General features: G+C 36.9%; 1 protein-coding gene across 1 annotated transcript in view; it reads right to left on the bottom strand.

Moving 5' to 3' along the window:
- Positions 1–18,565, bottom strand: part of ATRNL1 (attractin like 1) — a 543,282-nt gene that overhangs the window by 427,081 nt on the left and 97,636 nt on the right. Inside the window, exons 11-13 of the mRNA XM_075717535.1 lie at positions 12,310–12,394; positions 10,295–10,503; positions 7,102–7,220 (exon numbers count right to left, since the gene is read on the bottom strand). Of these exons, the coding sequence (XP_075573650.1) occupies positions 7,102–7,220; positions 10,295–10,503; positions 12,310–12,394 (413 nt within the window). The remainder of the gene's footprint in view (positions 1–7,101; positions 7,221–10,294; positions 10,504–12,309; positions 12,395–18,565) is intronic.

The raw sequence follows: 18,565 nt of genomic DNA on the forward strand, positions 1-18,565 counted from the left end.
TTGTTCGTTGCCTTTATTGGATCAGATGTCCATCAGTGAGCTTATTACAAAAGGTACTCACTATTGTTTTGATCTATAAGAAAGGCTACTGTGAAGCAAAAAGAACCAGAGAAGCAGTTCTAGTAGGTACCATCTACACCACAGTATGAAACAGAGCCAAAGGCAACACCATAAAGCAAGAGACTCTCTATCTAGGCCAATAAATGCATACAAAGAGTAAACCACAAAAAGCCACATTTAGTTTCACCAGTCACGATACATATTCACAAAACTGCTTGGGAGATGTTTTAAAGTGAATTTCAGAGCACAAGTAACCACCATCTGCTGCTCATTTACAATATCTCAATACTCACTTTTAACACTTCATGGTGACATAGTCAAAATCCTTAAGCGTTCAGATTGTTTTACAAATTTTATACTCTTTAGTGATATTACATACAGATTACAATTTTCCAACTAAATCAAGATATGTGTTCTATTACTTTCTAATCATGAAGCTTGTTTTGTGCTGGTTATTTAATGTTTAAAATAAAATTCAAAGTACTAGTGACTATTCTGTAATAATGTTCTCTGTTGAATTCCCTTATTCCCAGCACTTATTTCCCTTAAATCCAATTTAAACATTGCTTGCCTGAAAATCTCATTAGTTCAATGTAGATGTGAATCCAATAGGTAATTCATATTAACACAATATTAAAGTTATAACTTAAGCTACCAAACCCAATGAAACTCAGAAATATGACAGCCCATCTGTTACTGAAGTTCTATATTGCTGTAGGATATTTACAATGTTTACACACTGAAGCATCATGTTATATATAAAGTTTCCCACTTACGTCTGATTTACTTAGATTTATTTTTAGTACTGATCTTGATAGGGTGGTATATAGACAGACTTATGAACTGCAGTGATTTTCTGCATATCCACGGTAGAATGAAAATATTACAGTAGTTTATCTTAGAATTTCAGAAATTGCTATTAAATAATGTACCTCTCCCCTCCTCCTGGATTTTTCAGGTTAACAGTATAATCTTGTCTAATTTGCCTAGTCTAACTGTAAATTACTAATCTAGTAGATTTGCTATTATTTCTGTGAAGCTACTCGCAAATGTTACTGTTGGATACTCCTTAGTCTTAAATTTTCTTTTTTTTCCTCCAAGATAAATTTGATTCTAATCAGAATTCCTTCTACTACTTTATACATTTCCCTTTGACTATTCTTTGAATTCCTCAAATGTAGGCAAGATTGCTATGATTATTATTACTGGTATTCATGTAGCATCCAAGGACTCCCATCATGAAAGAGGATGTTAACTTTCTGGAAGTGGTGCAAGCATGACAAAAAGACAATGGTTCTTGTCTTTAAGGGACTGTATAAAAATATTTAACAATGTAGGACTATAGTGCACTCTGAAGCATCCTCTAGTATCCTATCTCCCTCAGCAAGATGCTCTTTTATCATACCTTTCATGGGTTCTACAATATTTAGTTTATGTTGCCACACTCAGATATAAAATACTTTTAAATCACATACCAGTTTGGGTTGTATTTAGGTTATTTACATCAGCTGGGGCTTTATCATATTCTACATGTGGAGACTGGCACACAAGAAATTCAGAGGCTGCTACTGAAGGTAAAGGTGTGGTTCACCACAGTTACAGAAGAAACACATCCTCCTTGAAGGAATACATCCCCCTTGTAGCTTTTGAAAGCAATGAGACTGACAAAAATGCAATACAGGCTGGATGCAGGAATACTTCAGCTGTGCCTCTTCCCATCACAATCTCTCCAAACAAGAAAATCACATGCGCTCCACTTGAAAAGACACATCAGAGACCATACTCTGACCAAAAAAGTATTACATTCATGTGTTATTGCCTGGTGTTCTTGATCCCAATTGATTAAGTGTTCTCAATTTATTCTGCCCTCCCATATGTCTGCTGTTTCTTACAGTAAAAGAATAGGTATTTTAACAAGCTTAATGTGAAGATTCAGAATAAGAGCTGAAATTTTACAAGGAAAGCTTTTTTTTCAATTTTTTTCCAAGCACTTGTATAGTTTTGAAAAGAAAACGTTTCCTCTCAATAACCATTTTTCAAGTAAAGTTTAGTATTATATTACTGCTGCATTTCAAGCCTTTCAAAATACTTTCCTTAAGTAACATGAGAATAAGTTACTTTATTTGCAAATTTTTAGCGTGGGCAGTTAACATTATAGGCCAACATTGTAGACAACCAGTGGAGCATATTATTACAGCTACCCTATCTGCAGTGATTACTTCCATTTTTACTGTAGAGGAGTAAGACAACGGAAGGGGAGAAAGACGCTATTTCTTGTTAATTCCTGAAGCTTGCCCTTCAGGACTGCTGTTTGGATCTGAACCGGAGTTCAGTGTGGAGCCAGGATATGGAAAGAGTTATTTTGACGATATAAAGAATCAAAACCAATTTGTTTTGATAACTAGTGCAAGCATTTCCCATTGTTTCCCAAAGAACAGGGTGAGGGAGGAGACAAAGAAGTGGGTTGAAAAAAAAAAAAAAAAGAAATGGTAAAAAGAGACAGAGAAGGGAAAACCTTCAAAAGTCTTTCACATAATAAATATCAAAAAGAAGCCAACATATTGTCCAGTAACAACCTACATGTGCACATAAATATTTTTTGCATTTTTCACCCTGTAAGTCTATCAGCACTTGAGCCAGTGACAAAGATAAGCAGCATGGTACTTGTGCACACCCACCTAACCTTCCTCTTTCTCAAGCACATTCATTAAAGAAGTCTGGTGAGCAGGAGGTTTTCCGGTACTTTCAGGGTTTCAATGCAATCACACTTTTTGAATGTACCCGCGTGCGCCTGCAAAAATAAAACACCTTTATGGCCATAACATGGACTTGCTATATTAATATCCTTAAAAATTATTACTCTCTTAATATATTATGACTCTCTGCCACTTTATCAACCAGTATTTTGCTCCATTTCTGAAGAGCAAAAACCAATTGATAAAGGACATTTTTTTACTCTAAAATTTAGGCACTCTCTGGTCTTCCTCAGTAAAGGAAGCTTTGCCTTTTGTTGCAACTGGTGTGCCCTCTTGAGTCATTTACCACTTTGTTTGCCACAAGGTACAAACAGATTTTGCTTTCATTTCATGGCTCCTCCCTGAGGAGCAGACCAATTCTTTGCTTACTCTTCCATGCTACTATCTAAAGAAAAATGACACCTTGTAAAGGTGCAGCAATTTAAAGAGAAATTAATCTCTCCCCCAAAGCTTTTTTTTTTTTTTTTTGTAAAAACTGGAAGGCAAAATTGTAAAACTAAGAGCTTTTCCTGAGAATATTTCCATTACAAAATATTAATAGTCAATTTTATGAAAAGACATCAGCAAGGGGATGTCATTCTCACAGGATGAGAGATAAAGCTTTTTATGTGCAGATGTATGAAGTGAATACAGTTTCATAAACATATTAAGCTGATCCAGATTTGGTGGTTTTCCTCTATCAAAAAACAGGCAAAATGCATCCGAGTCAGTGAAGACTAAGACGACACTTAGGATATTATAGAGTACAAATGAAAGTGTCGAAATGTAAGTGTCAATGTAATGGACTTAAGGGCATTGAAGTGCTAGTAAAAGTCAATACAATCTACTCCACAAAAATCAAAAATACACCACAAGCAGGACACAGAACGTTTTATGAAAAAGCAAAAGGAAGGAAGATGTGACACAGAGAAGCTATGGGAAAAAGGCAGATATGAGCATGACAGAAAACTGTTTCTCCCAATTTTAGAAGAGGAAAGAGTGATATGTAGTGCTTAGAGGGACACATACGCAACACTGTTAGGTTTTACAAGACAACCAAAATACTCCTGCTTGAATTTCCAGCTTTAATGCAGACATCCAATGAATGGGAGAAAAAGAAGAGGTACATCAATATCTTGTTTCCTTCTTTGTGACAAAGTCTTATAAAATATTCTATGTTTCAAAGCTGAAAACAGCCCTGGACTAGATGCAAGAGCCTTCATGAAAGAGCTTGAAAGAGGAAGTTATACAGATATTAGCATGTCATATTTCATGAAGCCTGTACTTGGCATGAGACAGTACTAGTGACAGTATTATAGTTGCTTTTGCCCCTAAGGCAAACCAGTATCTGTATTTGCACATTTTTGAAAAAACTTAGAGTAAGTGATCTTACCAGTTTTAGCATCCATCAAGCTCAAAGATAAAAATCAAATAACTTGCTTTTTTTTTATTTTATAAGCACTACATTTCAGTATGGAATATCTTCAGTGTATTATCTAAAACCACTGTTAGCAGTCTGGGGAATTTCAGTGGTGTAATTTCTCAAGACAATCTATCAAATCCTTATTACAACAAACAAAATCCCTAATAGATATATTTAATGGTAGAAAACAGACAACAAGGCACTAGTGTTAGCATGCTGTTCTCACGAGCCAAATTTCAGTATCAGAACTACTCCAAATATTTCAAGTAAACTGTTTCCCAGTTGGGCAAGACAGGATAACCATTCACCCCTCATTATTTGCATCAGATATGATGGGGTCAAGTAAAACCATAGTATGCAGAAGCATCCCACTTACATGAGGTTTTATGGGAGAAAAACAAACCAGCTTGCAAGTGCTGAAGTGAGCTAGACCACCAGAACAACCTGGCATCGCAAGCCTCTGCTTGCAATTACATCAGATATGAGTGTAATGATATATACCTTGATGATCCATGAGTCTGCATAGTAGCGGAACAGAGTGTCCTGTTAATGTGCTGACCCACATCAGATGGTGACCATAGGCAGGCATATGTGTATCATCAATGCATTAGTACTACTTATGAAGTCCATCTGTCCAGAGTTGTTTCAGGGAAATTTCCATATTTTACAGCCCTTCCAATCAGCAGAACAGTCACTGCTTTGCAAATATCCATGACCATGAGGCCAATGCCAAACTGATTGCCAACATATCTTTAGTATGCTGGCCAGTTTCCATGAAGCAGAAGCAACAAATTCTAAAATACTATTGTCTGTCTCATCTGGATGTTCAACGATCTGAGTAATAAATCAAGGTCTTTGTACAGTTGCAAAAATGGGGCTTTCTCCTTGTGATCCTTCTGAGTCTACAGCTTGTTATCCCGTATTACCATCACAGCACTGTCACAATATTTTCATTTTGTGGGCCTAGTCCAGAAGTAGAAGCCTATGAAAATGGATAATCAGCCTGATCCATTCCGTTTCTCCACAAGGTGCCATTCTGTTGATGCTGTTTTGGTGGGTTTATGACAATAGCTGCAAAATTCTGTCTCTATCATCTCCCAGCCAATACACTAATTTTGCAATAGCCACCTTCAACTTATTATAGTAACTCTTTTTCAGAAAAGATTTTGATGAATTTTCACTATCCCATTCTTTACTAATTCCACTAACAGCCTTTGCTATCCACTTCAAACCCTGAATAAAAGACAGGAAATGATATAGAGAAGACTGATGCATCAGTTGCTAATTATGCTGACAATCTTGGTCATGAAAGGTTGTCAAAGAAGGATACTGAACTGAGAAACTTGTGCTAAAATACCCAGTGCTCCACATTCATTAGGGATGACGATGGTCTGCTCCTTAGCAACTGTTCCTTGCTTAAGAGTTGAAAACTACGGTTAGAAAATTGGCACCTAATATAGTATAATGTGTTAGGAAAGGAAGAGCCCTTGAAGATCACAAAGGAAACTAACCATTAGTGCCCGGAATGTGAAATCACTCTGACAGACTTATAACATGGCTGCTGATGAATTTGTCTCTGCACTGCTTTTATTAGTAGTGACTAGCTATGAATGCCAGTGATTAGAGCTGGCTCTGTGCACTTTGAATGGGCAAGATTTGAGTCAGAGTCAACCCAACTCACACCTTAATTTGTCTGTCTGGAGAACAACATTGATTTGCATCAGGTTCAAACAGAGCAAGCTATTTTTACTAATGGAAGCATGTAAAGGAAGGATTTTGAACTCAAGTATAGCCAGGTGTCTGGAGCTAGCTGAAAAGTATAAGGCGGCAAAATTTATAAATCTAAATACTATTATAAGCTTGTCAAAAATCAAATGAACAAGCAAGATATGCAGCACCTGGTGGACAACATGACACTAAACAATATTAAAAATAGAAAAATATAAACTTGCATGAATCTATATGTTCTTATTGCTTGCCTATATAAAGATCAGAACAATCTAAATAGTTACAAGCCAGTTAATCTCATGGTGACAGGGACTCATATTCCTTTAATGAGCTGACAAGTAACTCCATGACTTAAAGAAAAACATTTCTATGATGATGAATGATCAGAATACCAAGACTAATGAGACTGACCTGGTCCTGTTTGAACGTGAAAATAAACAAACAGGCACCCTTTATGGGATTCCACAGTTTCTACCTGTGTACTGTACACCACATATGCACAAAATCCAAGTTGATAATGACTCTGGGAAATTCCAAATGTCATTAATTAGGAGATAATAGTATTTGTCCTGAGAGATATCATAGAACCATAGAATCGTTTAGGTTGGAAAAGACCTTTAAGATCATCCAGTCCAATCATTAACCTACACTACCAAGTCTACTCTAAGCCAATCAAGGGTAGACTAGACTAAACCATGTCCCAAAGTGCCACATCTACCCGTTTTTTTGAACACTTCCAGGGATGGCGACTCCGCCACCTCTCTGGGCAGCCTGTTCCAATGCTTGACTACCCTTTCCATAAAGAAATTTTTCCTAATTTCCAACCTAAACCTCCCCTGGTGCAGCTTGAGCCCATTTCCTCTCATCCTATTGCTAACTACATGGGAGAAGAGACCAACACCCACCTATATTCAGTGGGCTAAGACAATCCTAAAGAATACATTAATTTTTCCCCTGGAATAGCTATCTTTGCTGCAGGCAACTCTGCCCTCTGCAACATTTTTACTGCAAAAGCCAGGCAAACATGTTTATGTTTATGTTCAAAACAAGCTACTGTTAGTCTACTATACCCCTTTCATTTGCTGCAACAGGCCTCTGGTTCAGCTAGAAAAGAAACAGTATTAATAACACGATCATAGATTTGCAAAGACTCACCATGCTACAGTTACTATTTGCTGAAATGCATTTCTTGTCATCACACCACTGGCACCCGTTTGTGTTGGCAGTACAGCTCGCACAGTCTGCGTATCGGTAACATCTGTCATCCGCAGCAGCTGTAATACACAGGAGAGTCAAAAAGAAACATCGCACAGAAGGAGAATAATACCACATTTTAAACGCTTGCTTAGAGTATTTTCTCTTACATCCTTCATTTGAACTCTAGCCATTCATAAAGGTTTAAGTTACTGTAGGCTGTAGGAAATGAATTCTATTCAGTTAATAAGATTTCCTCCTTTAAAAATTCCTTTAGTAACAACTATATTTGAAGGTTCGTAAGCCTCTATCAACTAAAGGAATATTCACTGATTTGCAGCACACAAACTCTCAGCACAGTGCATAAATTAAGAGTATCAGAAAGTCTCTTAAACTAAAAGCAGCGTGGCCAGCGGGTCGAGGGAGGGGATTCTGCCCCCTACTCTGCTCTGGTGAGGCCTCACCTGCAGCCCTGCTCCAGCTCTGGGGCCCTCAGCACAGGAAGGACATGGACCTGCTGGAGCGGGTCCAGAGAAGGCCACAAAAATGATCCGAGGGCTGGAGCCCCTCTCCTACGAGGGCAGGCTGAGAGAGTTGGGGTTGTTCAGCCTGGAGAAGAGGAGGCTGCGGGGGGACCTGATTGCGGCCTTTCAGTGCTTAAAGGGGGCCTACAGGAAAGATGGGGGCAATCTTTTTAGCAAGGCCTGTTGTGACAGGACAAGGAATAATGGATTTAAACTAAAGAAGAATAGATTTAGACTAGACATAAGGAAGAAATCTTTTACAGTGAGGGTGGTGAAGCACTGGCACAGGTTGCCCAGAGAGGCGGTGGAGGCCCCATCCCTGGGAACATCCCAGGCCAGGTTGGACGGGGCTGTGAGCACCCTGATCTGGTTAAAGCTGTTCCTGCTCCCTGCAGGGGTTGGGCTGGGTGGGCTCTAAAGGGCCCTTCCAACCCAAAGCATTCTGTGATTCTATGGTTCTATTCATTCGTCACTCCTTTAACACAGAAGAAAGATTTTCTTCAGATGCAGGTTTCCGATAAAAATATTAGATTGTTATGCAAGAAGGCAATGGTAAAAGTAGTAAGTAAAAAAAGAATCTAAGACAGATATTAGCACTACACAGACATTTTAAGTCTTTATAAATTAATTTATAAACCTAATAATGATTGGTAACTTATAGTTCTGCCCTTTCTCTACAAAAAAATATTTGAGGAAGAGTTCATGGTAAATCCTTAATACAAGCCTTCAGGACCTGGACTAAAATTTATGTTATTTAAAACAGTTTGGGCCACAAATGATTACTTCTGTTTAAAGGAGGCAAAAATTTGAAAAATCACCGTGACCCAAAATAGGAGAATTCCTACCATCTCCTACACCAATTACCAACATTTAACTCCTGTGTGATTTGGCTTCTTTAGTCCTGGGATCATGCAACTTTAAGAGATTCTCTTGCCAGGGAAGTCTTGCTATACAAGAATTGATGTTTTGAAAATCCACTAAAGTTTCTGCTTATCCTTTAATATTGACTATCAGCAGTTTCTCAGATGATGCTCCCAACCAGATAATAATTGAGTCAAGTAGTATAAAAGAATATATGAAAAATTGGCTTTTGGCAGAATATTACCACCTGAAACTAGAAGGATTTGACAGCAGTGAAGCAGTGCTGTCCACACAACTTCTTCAGAACTGGAATTCTACACACCTCAGCTCTTGCAAGTTTAGTTGTCGTTTATTCCTACTGCAGCAGCTGTACTTTAGAAACTGCTCTAATTTTTTATTTTCCTTCAGCCTGTCTGTGCTTTGTTTGGGTTTTTTAAACAGCTGTTGATATGATCAGCTTTTTATAAGATCCACTTTCAACTGTATTACTTTTGAATTTAGTGTCTCAAGATTTTTCTTTTTATGAAGAGCTGAAACTTTCTAGACTCTAAATGTTATGAAACAGTACAAAAGCAGTACTTCAGATAGCTTTACTTGGATAACCTTTTTGTCATATAAGGCACCTTTTTTCCGAGTTTGCAAATTTATATCCAGTTCAGAAACAAAGAAAAGCTAAGAGAAAAATAAACTGTCTTGAAGCATTGATTAATAGCAGAGCTAATAATTTTTTAAAAAACATTAAGAGTAGACTGGCAGTTTAATTGTGTGGTAGTTTGTACACGTAGCACACAGCCAAAGTTTGGTTAGCAATTTTATACTGTGCTGAAAGGAAAGATGCACAGAAAAAATAGCAGGTGTATGTAGCAGGGATGCATATTCTGTTCACATGAAGTATAAGAACAACACTTTCACAAGCAATTTATTTGTGACAAGCTAAAATACTTAGGAATAGGGTGCAACAGTTATTCATAATGCTAAATTGCTGTTTCAAACAATATAGCTATTACAACGCCACACAGAAAAACACATGACAAACTTGAACCCATTGTGACATACTGCGGCAAAGGGTTTGTTTGCCTCAAGTTTGTTTCCAGCTGTGACTGTACTATATTCTTCTATACAAATGCTCCTGTTTGGTAGGTAATCTACTTTAAGCAGCGATGTTTTCCCTCACTCTTACTGGTACATACAGACATGAGAGCGCCATATGCCTATAATGCCAGATACCACTTCCAGCGCCCATCTGTGCTCTGACTGCTATTATGCTTTCCTGGAATCAGAAAAATACGAAGGCATATACATATACACACACGCGCGCACACGTGTGTGTGCATATCCCAAAACAGGAGAAGGTGGAGAAAGAGGAAAATTAATTCAGTTGCAATATTTCAAAGCTCACCCTTTTATAAATGCTTCAAACACACTGAGCCAAATCCAATCTAAAGTCATTTTATGCTTTAGCTCCCCAATGAAGTAAATTCTTCTCTTTGAATCCTCTTATGTTTTGTACCCCTTAGCACCTTAAATTTGTGCTCTTTCACACCTACTTCCCTGTATTTAAAATAAAAAAAAAAAAATTCAGAACTGAATGATTTTAAAAATTAATCCATAAATCTCTTGCATTGGGTATTCTCAGAGAGGAACAGTCTTAACAGCCCAATCACTAGTTCTACCTGGTTGTTTTTCTGGGGGGCATTTGGGGTTTTTTTCTCCTCCCATCTCCTACATCGCATTGCAAATCTGACACTGTACGACTAGAATTCACTTACCTGTTTTCTTAGGACATTTTGCTCTAAGGATGTTATTAGCATGTCCAGATTCCCAGGATTCACAATGTTTCTTGTTCCACAGACACCTTATCCCTGGACGAGCATTTTTACACAGCTCTTCGTCTCTGAATGCTTCACAGTTTGGAGGCTTGTACACAAGGATGTCATTTAAAAGAACACTCGAAAAACCCCCAAATATATACATGGACCTATTAGGAAAAAACAAGTTAATATAACTGTTATTGTAGCTATAGATATATTTTCTTGATTTCTTATGTGTCTTGATATACAATACAAAAATACACATAATATTATAAAAAATATTCTTCATCTCTCTCTAATAAAGACTCTGTCAGTGGTTCCATTATAAAGGTTGGTAAGTTTTTCAGTGTATTTCTCCATGGAAGTTTAGACTAAAAAAAAAAAACTGCACTGCACTATATGTATTAGTAAGTGACATATACCAAATGTCTGGAAAGAAGAAAGAAGAGCTATGGAGGAAACTACTCTTTTTTGGAGTCAGATAATGAGAACAGAGTGTGAAATAATGGGCTGCAGGAAATGAGAACATTTTTCTTCAAGATTTCAAAGATAGCCAGTAATAATTGGCAGATGGATATTTCTTTCTGGTAACATTTCCGGTGCAGTAGCTGCTGACATCAGAACCAGAAGACTAGACTTGAGACCTTACCCTTCTCATTTAAAATTAAGAACAGCCTCAGGTGAAAGATAATAATAAAGAACCTGTATATCTGTTGTACCATATACTTCTAAAACAGAATTAATCATACAGAGTTACCAATAGCAGAAATCTTTGCAGAGTATCTCCTATTATACTTTTTTGTACATAAAACCCTACTAAAAATACCATTAAGTTCGGGGGGGGGGGGGGGGGGAATATAGGCATTTTCACCTTGAATCTAATTCATTGAAAGTGACAGTTCTCGAAGTATCAGACATAGCTTAGATGTCTTAAAACAACACAAATCACCAGTTCCTGAATTCATTAATTCTAAGCAATTTTCTCTTAATGAAGTAATCTGTTCATTGATTAATTTCAAGTGTTCTGTGTACAGAGTTACAACTTAGTGCTATTTTTGTTAAGATGAAACTCTTATTTGTAGCATTACTTATCACCTCTATTATTTCTGACCTATACAATATCAATATGTAGAGGATCTGTAAGTTGCCCGCATATACTTAAATACTGAGTTTATTAGCGTGATGAATATGTAGTACTGCAACTGTCAGATATTAGGCCATCTGGCAACCAGCAATAGTAAAACTGACACAAGCAAACCTGACTACAGTTTTCTACAACTTTCCCACTAAAAAGGAGATGTTTGTCCCACAAGTTTAGCTTTGGGGGGTTGGGGTGGGGGAAGCAGAGAGTTCAGCCACCAAATCCAGCAAACTCTAGATCCGTTCCATCTCCTGTTTCTAGGTGATGAAGCTTTACTGAGCTCCCTTACTCAACAAATGACATGACAGTATGCTACATTTTATAGAGGATAAGCAATATACTTAATATAGTCTAGATGCTGGCAGGCTTTTTTTCCTGCAAACGGTTAATGATGATCACTGTATCAGTATCTTCAAAATCTTGCTTTTTCTAAGCAAATTTTAGTTACATGGGTTTGATTTTATGGTTGTAGAAGAACAAGGAATTATAGCATGCTGCAAAGAGAAAAAGATTCCTCCTGTTAGATCTAAGTGAGGATTATAGTTGATACTGAATTTCAAATTCAGTGTAGTTCCCAATACTGAGGAAACAGCTCAGCACGGTAGAAAGTTCATATAAAATGCCATTGAATAGATTCCACAGCATGTCAAATTGATAATTAGCTATACTGATTACCCAAGACAAGTAAAGTCCCCGATGAGCATTACTTTTTATGTTAATAAGTTACATCAGCTGTATATCATTGAACCATACTTCACATAGGTATAATTTCTGCCACAGTTTTTATCATTCAGAAAAACATTCAGGAAAATTGGAAATACGCTTCATTTACCCATTACTGACAACAGCAGTATGACCAAATCTGTTGACATCTCGATGCAGATTAGGTTTTGGTAAAATCTTCCATTCATCACAAGCTGAAAGACAAAGCAAAAGCATATGAAAACATATATAAAATAATTCCAAAAGTTTTCAGCAAAATATATGCAAATGGATTTTATCAGACACTTGTTTGTATTTTAAGTATCAACTAACTTTATTGCATATTTATCCTCCTTTCTCAGAGGGATCAGTGCAGGTAACCCCTGCTGTCTCCACTGTAAAAACAAACCACCTATACCTCATGACCTTCAAATGTTCTTAACATTCTTTCATCACCTACTGGTCTCAGAAACTCTGAAACAAAATTTGACTGATGTATTTAAAACCATTCTTCATATTAGTTTCTAGGTGTTTTTTAAATTGTTCTGCAAAATCAGCAGGATTTGACAGACTTTTTTTTTTTCCTGTTGTCGCTAGGTGAAAGCTAAGCTGCTTTTTTCTACTTGTAATAACCTGCTTTATTCTGCTGTTTAAACATGTCATTTATTTGGACTTCATAGGGTCCTTTTAGAGTCTTTATTGGCAGTGATACGCATGTGTCAACGTATTTCACAGATCAGTGGTATACAATCAGTCTTTAAACACTCCATTAATGTCATTTTCTAAATTTTGGTCCTTCTTTTCATTTCTTTTTAAGTAGGCTTTGGATTTTTAGGTAGATGCCACTTTTAAATTAATCACTTATGGATTCTCTGGAGAAAGGATTAATATGCATAAAGATTCTTTCACACTTCTAGAAACTGCAGGATTTGAGCACACTGCAGTCACTAGCTCTGAGAAGCTATATTCACATTGCTCAAGAATAAATCAACAGGTACTCCTTTTAGATGCATCTGTCGAGTAGGTGCTCCAAGAACCTGTCAGCAACACTTATGTATCATGGCATTTATCAAGGTCAGAGGACACTCACAGAAGTGTCCCTTTATTACACAGTTCTCTGCCTCCACAGCCCATTTCAACACCCACAACAACCACCACTGCCATCATTGGCATCAAGTGATCAGTAATATTGCCCTAACATTACACACGCTCAAATTAGCCAAAGGATTTCAATTCATATGTATTTCACTGAACATCTGCAACACTAAACTTATTTCTTTTCATAAGTGCTTTATGATAAACTACCGCTCCTCCAGCTGTGCAGCCCATCCCGTTATAGTCTTACTTTGGGTATCTTGATTTAAGTATACTACAAATTATTTTCCTTTCATCATCTTCAATTCAAATTAACTATTCAAGCATATTTCTTTTAGTACTTCTGCAGGAGCCTTTATAAATGTGGTTTTGGTGTGGTTTCATTTTTCTGACCTGACTGGGATTCTAGTTCTTTAGAACAGTTAGTCCTTTCTTCATTTTTTTCTACTTGAACTTTACTGACTTCAAATATTCAAATCCCACAGTAACAGAAATAGGGAGCACCTAGAGATTGACACTTCAAGGAAATCTCTTTAAACAGGAGCAAAGAAAGTACTTTTCTACAGAGCAGGCAAAGCATTTCTGGAATATGTCATCATAACAGGTTTTGGAGACAGGCAGAGTAAACTTTCAGGAAAACTTTCATATAAGACACAGGGTCACAGTTTTCTCATTTAAAAAAAAAATCCAAACAACTCTGTTTTACACACAAAGATAAGGATTACATCTGTAGTTGAAAAGGAGTTAAAGGGAGAGAGACATCTCCAGTTTAATCCAAATAAAAGTGTGGCTTTATATATGTATATATATATTTTCACATATTTGATAATTATATTGTCCTTTCAGATATTCTGAATGAAGCCGTACTTGCATTCTGCCTTAAGTCATTTGAAGCCAGAATAACAAGATAACACATTTTTCTTTTAAACCAGTCGCAAACCTATGAATTTGGACACTAAGACACAATAAAAATGACATATTTGCTCAGCATACTCTCCATAATATACAGAAGTAAATAGGGTACATGCCTGTAGAAGCTGCACAATCAGAGTTAGTACCTCAAAAAAGCAGAAGTGTCCTATAAAGACCAACAGTCAGAAAAGGTCACTGGCATACAGCAACGCTGTGGGGAGCACATCTGAAACCTAAATGTTTCCAGGGTCTTACTGCAAATTTACACAGGTTGATTTTTACCTAATATTACTGAATTCATTTACCTGTAACATTCCAATGACAGCCACATCTAAATAAGGTATACTTACTTAATTTTAAATTTTTGAATTATTTATGCAAGCTATAGATATGATTAAAAAAAAAATCAAGGAATATCACCATCAGACCACATATTTCATGGACATCTGCTTAAGGCTAAAAAATAAAAAAATAAAAAACCAAGAAACCCAAACACGTCTCCTCCCTCCCCAGCTTAAAACAACAAAAACAGGTATTCGGAAATCAAAGAGGGACAAATTGTCCTCCAGGCTGGTGTCACACAGAGCCTCAGCCACTCTAACTGCAGGCTACGCTGGTCCTGTTCTCGTTCCCACTGTCAGAACAGTTCATCTCTGCTAGCACTGCTGTTCTGGCAATTCTAATAGAGAAAATTATTCACAGCAGCACTTTGTCCAGTTAGCTTCCTGTTAGCATACCGTGCTGAACCAGCTCAGCGCAAGGTCACCCAAGGGTGGGCTCGGCACATGAGAGGGGCAGGACAGCACGGCCACAGCAAAACTGCAGTCACACGCCACGAGGTGGACTTAGGCTTCCCCAGAATCACAGCCTGGGCCCATAAAAAGAGTCAGAGTGAGAATGTGGCTGTGACAGGTAACTCAATTACATCTTTTCATAAATCAGAAACAGAAACTAAAAGCACATTATTACCAGAGTAACCAGATTATCCAAACAGCAATAATTTCGACATCAGGTGGTAGACTCTGAATGAATTCGGTAGCTTGAAGAAAAAGTACAGTAAGTTTAGTTCACTGTCTTATAGGACCAATGCATTCCCAAAATCTTGCCTCTTTCTCAACTTCTACCTTCTGTCACTATCATCGTTAAGATTATATTATCATAAAATTATGGTATTATTAATACACTTCATCTTTCACAATTCTTTTTTTTTAATTTTCTCTATTTAAATAGAATGGTGGAAGTACATACATGCTAGAGAGATGATGTTCCCGAAACAGTTTCAACAGAAGAGATCACAGTACTAGGGCACCATTTACTTATGATCACAAGTTTCAGATTAAGGTAGAAGTAGTATTAAATATAAAAGTTGTGTATTCCCCATATTGCAGGGTAACACTGGCATTTGATGCCTCCACAGTGTATGAATTATGTAAGAAATTCAGACTTAGAGCAATATTATTTATTGGAAATACACAATCAACAATCATTAATTCAATTTCTATTTCAAGAATATATTCCCATTTTAAAAGCTATAAAAGGCAAACATTGTAACACTACAACCAACCAGCAAAATCTTCCTGTTATACTTTAAAATCAAGTTCTTGCTGCTGTAAGTCATTGCATGTTAACAGAAATGGTATGTTTGAGCTCATATGCCTTTGATAGTAAAGGAAACAATTTTAAAAAACCCACACTAAATTTTTATCTGGTCTCGGAAAGCGTTGCACATTATTTTTTGTATTTTTACAAACATATATACAAATATGTAGTGTTTCCTGTACTTTGAAATTTATTTAAGAAATAGTGGGATTTAATGCCAAAGGAAAACCATAAAACCATAATAAAGGCTGGTTTCGAGATAAGAAACCCTTGAGGGCTGGAGATATAATAATTCCTTTCTCGCTGATGGTATTTGTCAAACTGGCAGGTCTTTTCAATAGAGTACAAGAAAAAAAGTGGGGGAGGGAAGCACGTTACAAATAGCCTTCCCTCTTATCTCCTCCTAGCCTTCTCAATGACTACTGAACACTGAATGGAGCACAGTGCAAGAATAATACTTTTGCTCAGCTTTAAATTCCTGATCTGGGTTTCTCTCTACAGATTGGTTAATACAAAGTACAGATAGTTATCCAACTGATTTTTGGTGGGTTTTGGTAAGGAACCAAATAGAATTCGTCCCTGCCCGTCATCTTCAAACTGCTTTTGAACATTTCAAAGTACCCAAATTTCCAGACTTACTGCGCAGTTCCAAGAAGAAAGTAACAGCAAACACAGTACGAGTTTCAACACTGTTTATCACCATTAAAGTCTTCTGTGTGTTGTATTTGTTGCATTAAGCATAATAAGGATGGTAAGCTCTATGGAATAAAGAATTAAATACTTTCCTCTGTAAAATGTCATGCACTCTTAAGGAATTATACAGATAGTAAGTGGAAGATATGGTATTGGTTGTATGTATCATTGTCTCGTAGGAGTGATACTGTACATTCCAAACTGATTAGCAGAATTTTTAGTCACTGAAAAGTACAAGGAGGAATACAGGGGCTGTTCTTCCTATTAGTAAGGCTTCAACTGCAAGAACAAGTTTTACTGCATTATATCATTATAAGAAGATTCATACTCCTCCTTAGTGTACATTAAATCGTACAGAACCAGATCATACAGAAGTGGCTCTGAGAGTGAATTCAGCCATACGAATTACTTTGTGATGAAACACACCACAGAAATGCACCAGATTTGAGGTGATCCAGCCGATGCTGGCAGAGGAAAGACCGGATGAACTTTGCACAGGGTAGTGCTCTCCAGGGCCCATGCTACGACAGGACAGGCCTCGACACCCTATGCTTTCTCCAGTCACCTATACCCTTCTCATCTACATCCTACTGGCAATATTGCATTACTGGTATCAGAGAAGATGACCACAGCATTTTATAGAAAAGTTCTCAGTGTTGCAACAGCAAGGACAATTTAACAGAACTTGGACTGAGATGGGAATCCAGGCTGTCTACGAGGGACATAAAGACACACAGAAGTCATCCCTGAGAATTCACTGCAGCACAATTAAGGCTCCATTGCTCATATCACTAAAAATACAACCAGTTACATCAATACAAAGGTACTATAATAGCATATACAGTAGGTTAAGAGGAATATGCTATACCAGTATAATATAATCATACATTACTAGAATGTATCCCATTAGTGTATCCATAATTTTATAAGGGACAAAAAAAGGGTGACATTTCTAATCAACACAGTCACATCAGTTAAATACTCCAACATAGATTTGCTTTAAAATATTTAACTAAGATCAGATTTAACAAAATGTGACTGAAGGAAAAACAGGAGAAATATAGCATTCTAGCTCTATCCTGTTAGTCCTGCAAGTCTTTTTATGAGTGACTTTTCCTTTTCAGACATACACTGGAACATACCATTAAAAACCTGTTTAGGAGTGGAGGGCAGTATAAGGTTTGCACTTACCATTCACATCTGGTTTTGAAAAATGTATTACTTAAACATTAGGGGAGAACTGGAGCAGGCACAAGTTAACACAGCTCCATTAAATTCATGTCTGAACTATGTTAATAAAGCAATTTTGAAAATTCTAAAAGTTGAGCATCCAAATACCTCCAATACAAATTTTATTTATGAAAAAATCTAAGAGAACCACACATCTACAAGCTGTTTTAAAGGTGATTACTCTTCCCTTTCTTCATCTGATTTATTAAATGTACTACGGATGTCTCAATTATTTTCAGCAACTAAAAAGACCATGAGAATGACCCTGAAAATCTTGACAACTCACCCCCAAATCTACAACATTTTGTAAAAAATATAAAAGAACATGAAGGAACTGAAATATTCCCTTTGCAGAAAACACTACAGAAACTCAGATGAAAAACTGTAAGCATTGAGCAGAGAAGCTTATTTACACCTTACGTTCATTTTTTTTCCTCCCACCCCGCAATGTCCAATACTGCACTCAAGACTGAACAGGAGCACCATGCCTGCTCAGAACTCGCAGCTGGAACTCTCTCAAAGTGATACTTTCACTGTTTCCTTTAAAGAATGGAAAGGGTTCCTACTTTCAAAATATGATAAAAGGAAAAAGACTTATTTTATATAGTTAAATAGTAGTTAGAGTAATGATCCAAGATGTAGGAGAAACAGATTCATTTCCTACCCAATGGGATTTAAACCTACAGCTTTCATCTCTGAAGAAAGTGCCCTAACTGTTCAAGCCAGGTAAACTCTGCACTAGTCCAAATTAATGCTGTTCCACTGAACAGGAAAAAAAAAATTATATTGTTAGCAATAGGGAGCAAAAGTTGTTAAGGACAGGCTCTAAAAACAGGCGACCAGTGTTCTATACTTTA

Source organism: Pelecanus crispus, chromosome 10 (genome assembly GCF_030463565.1).
Source record: "Pelecanus crispus isolate bPelCri1 chromosome 10, bPelCri1.pri, whole genome shotgun sequence".
Taxonomy (NCBI): domain Eukaryota; kingdom Metazoa; phylum Chordata; class Aves; order Pelecaniformes; family Pelecanidae; genus Pelecanus; species Pelecanus crispus.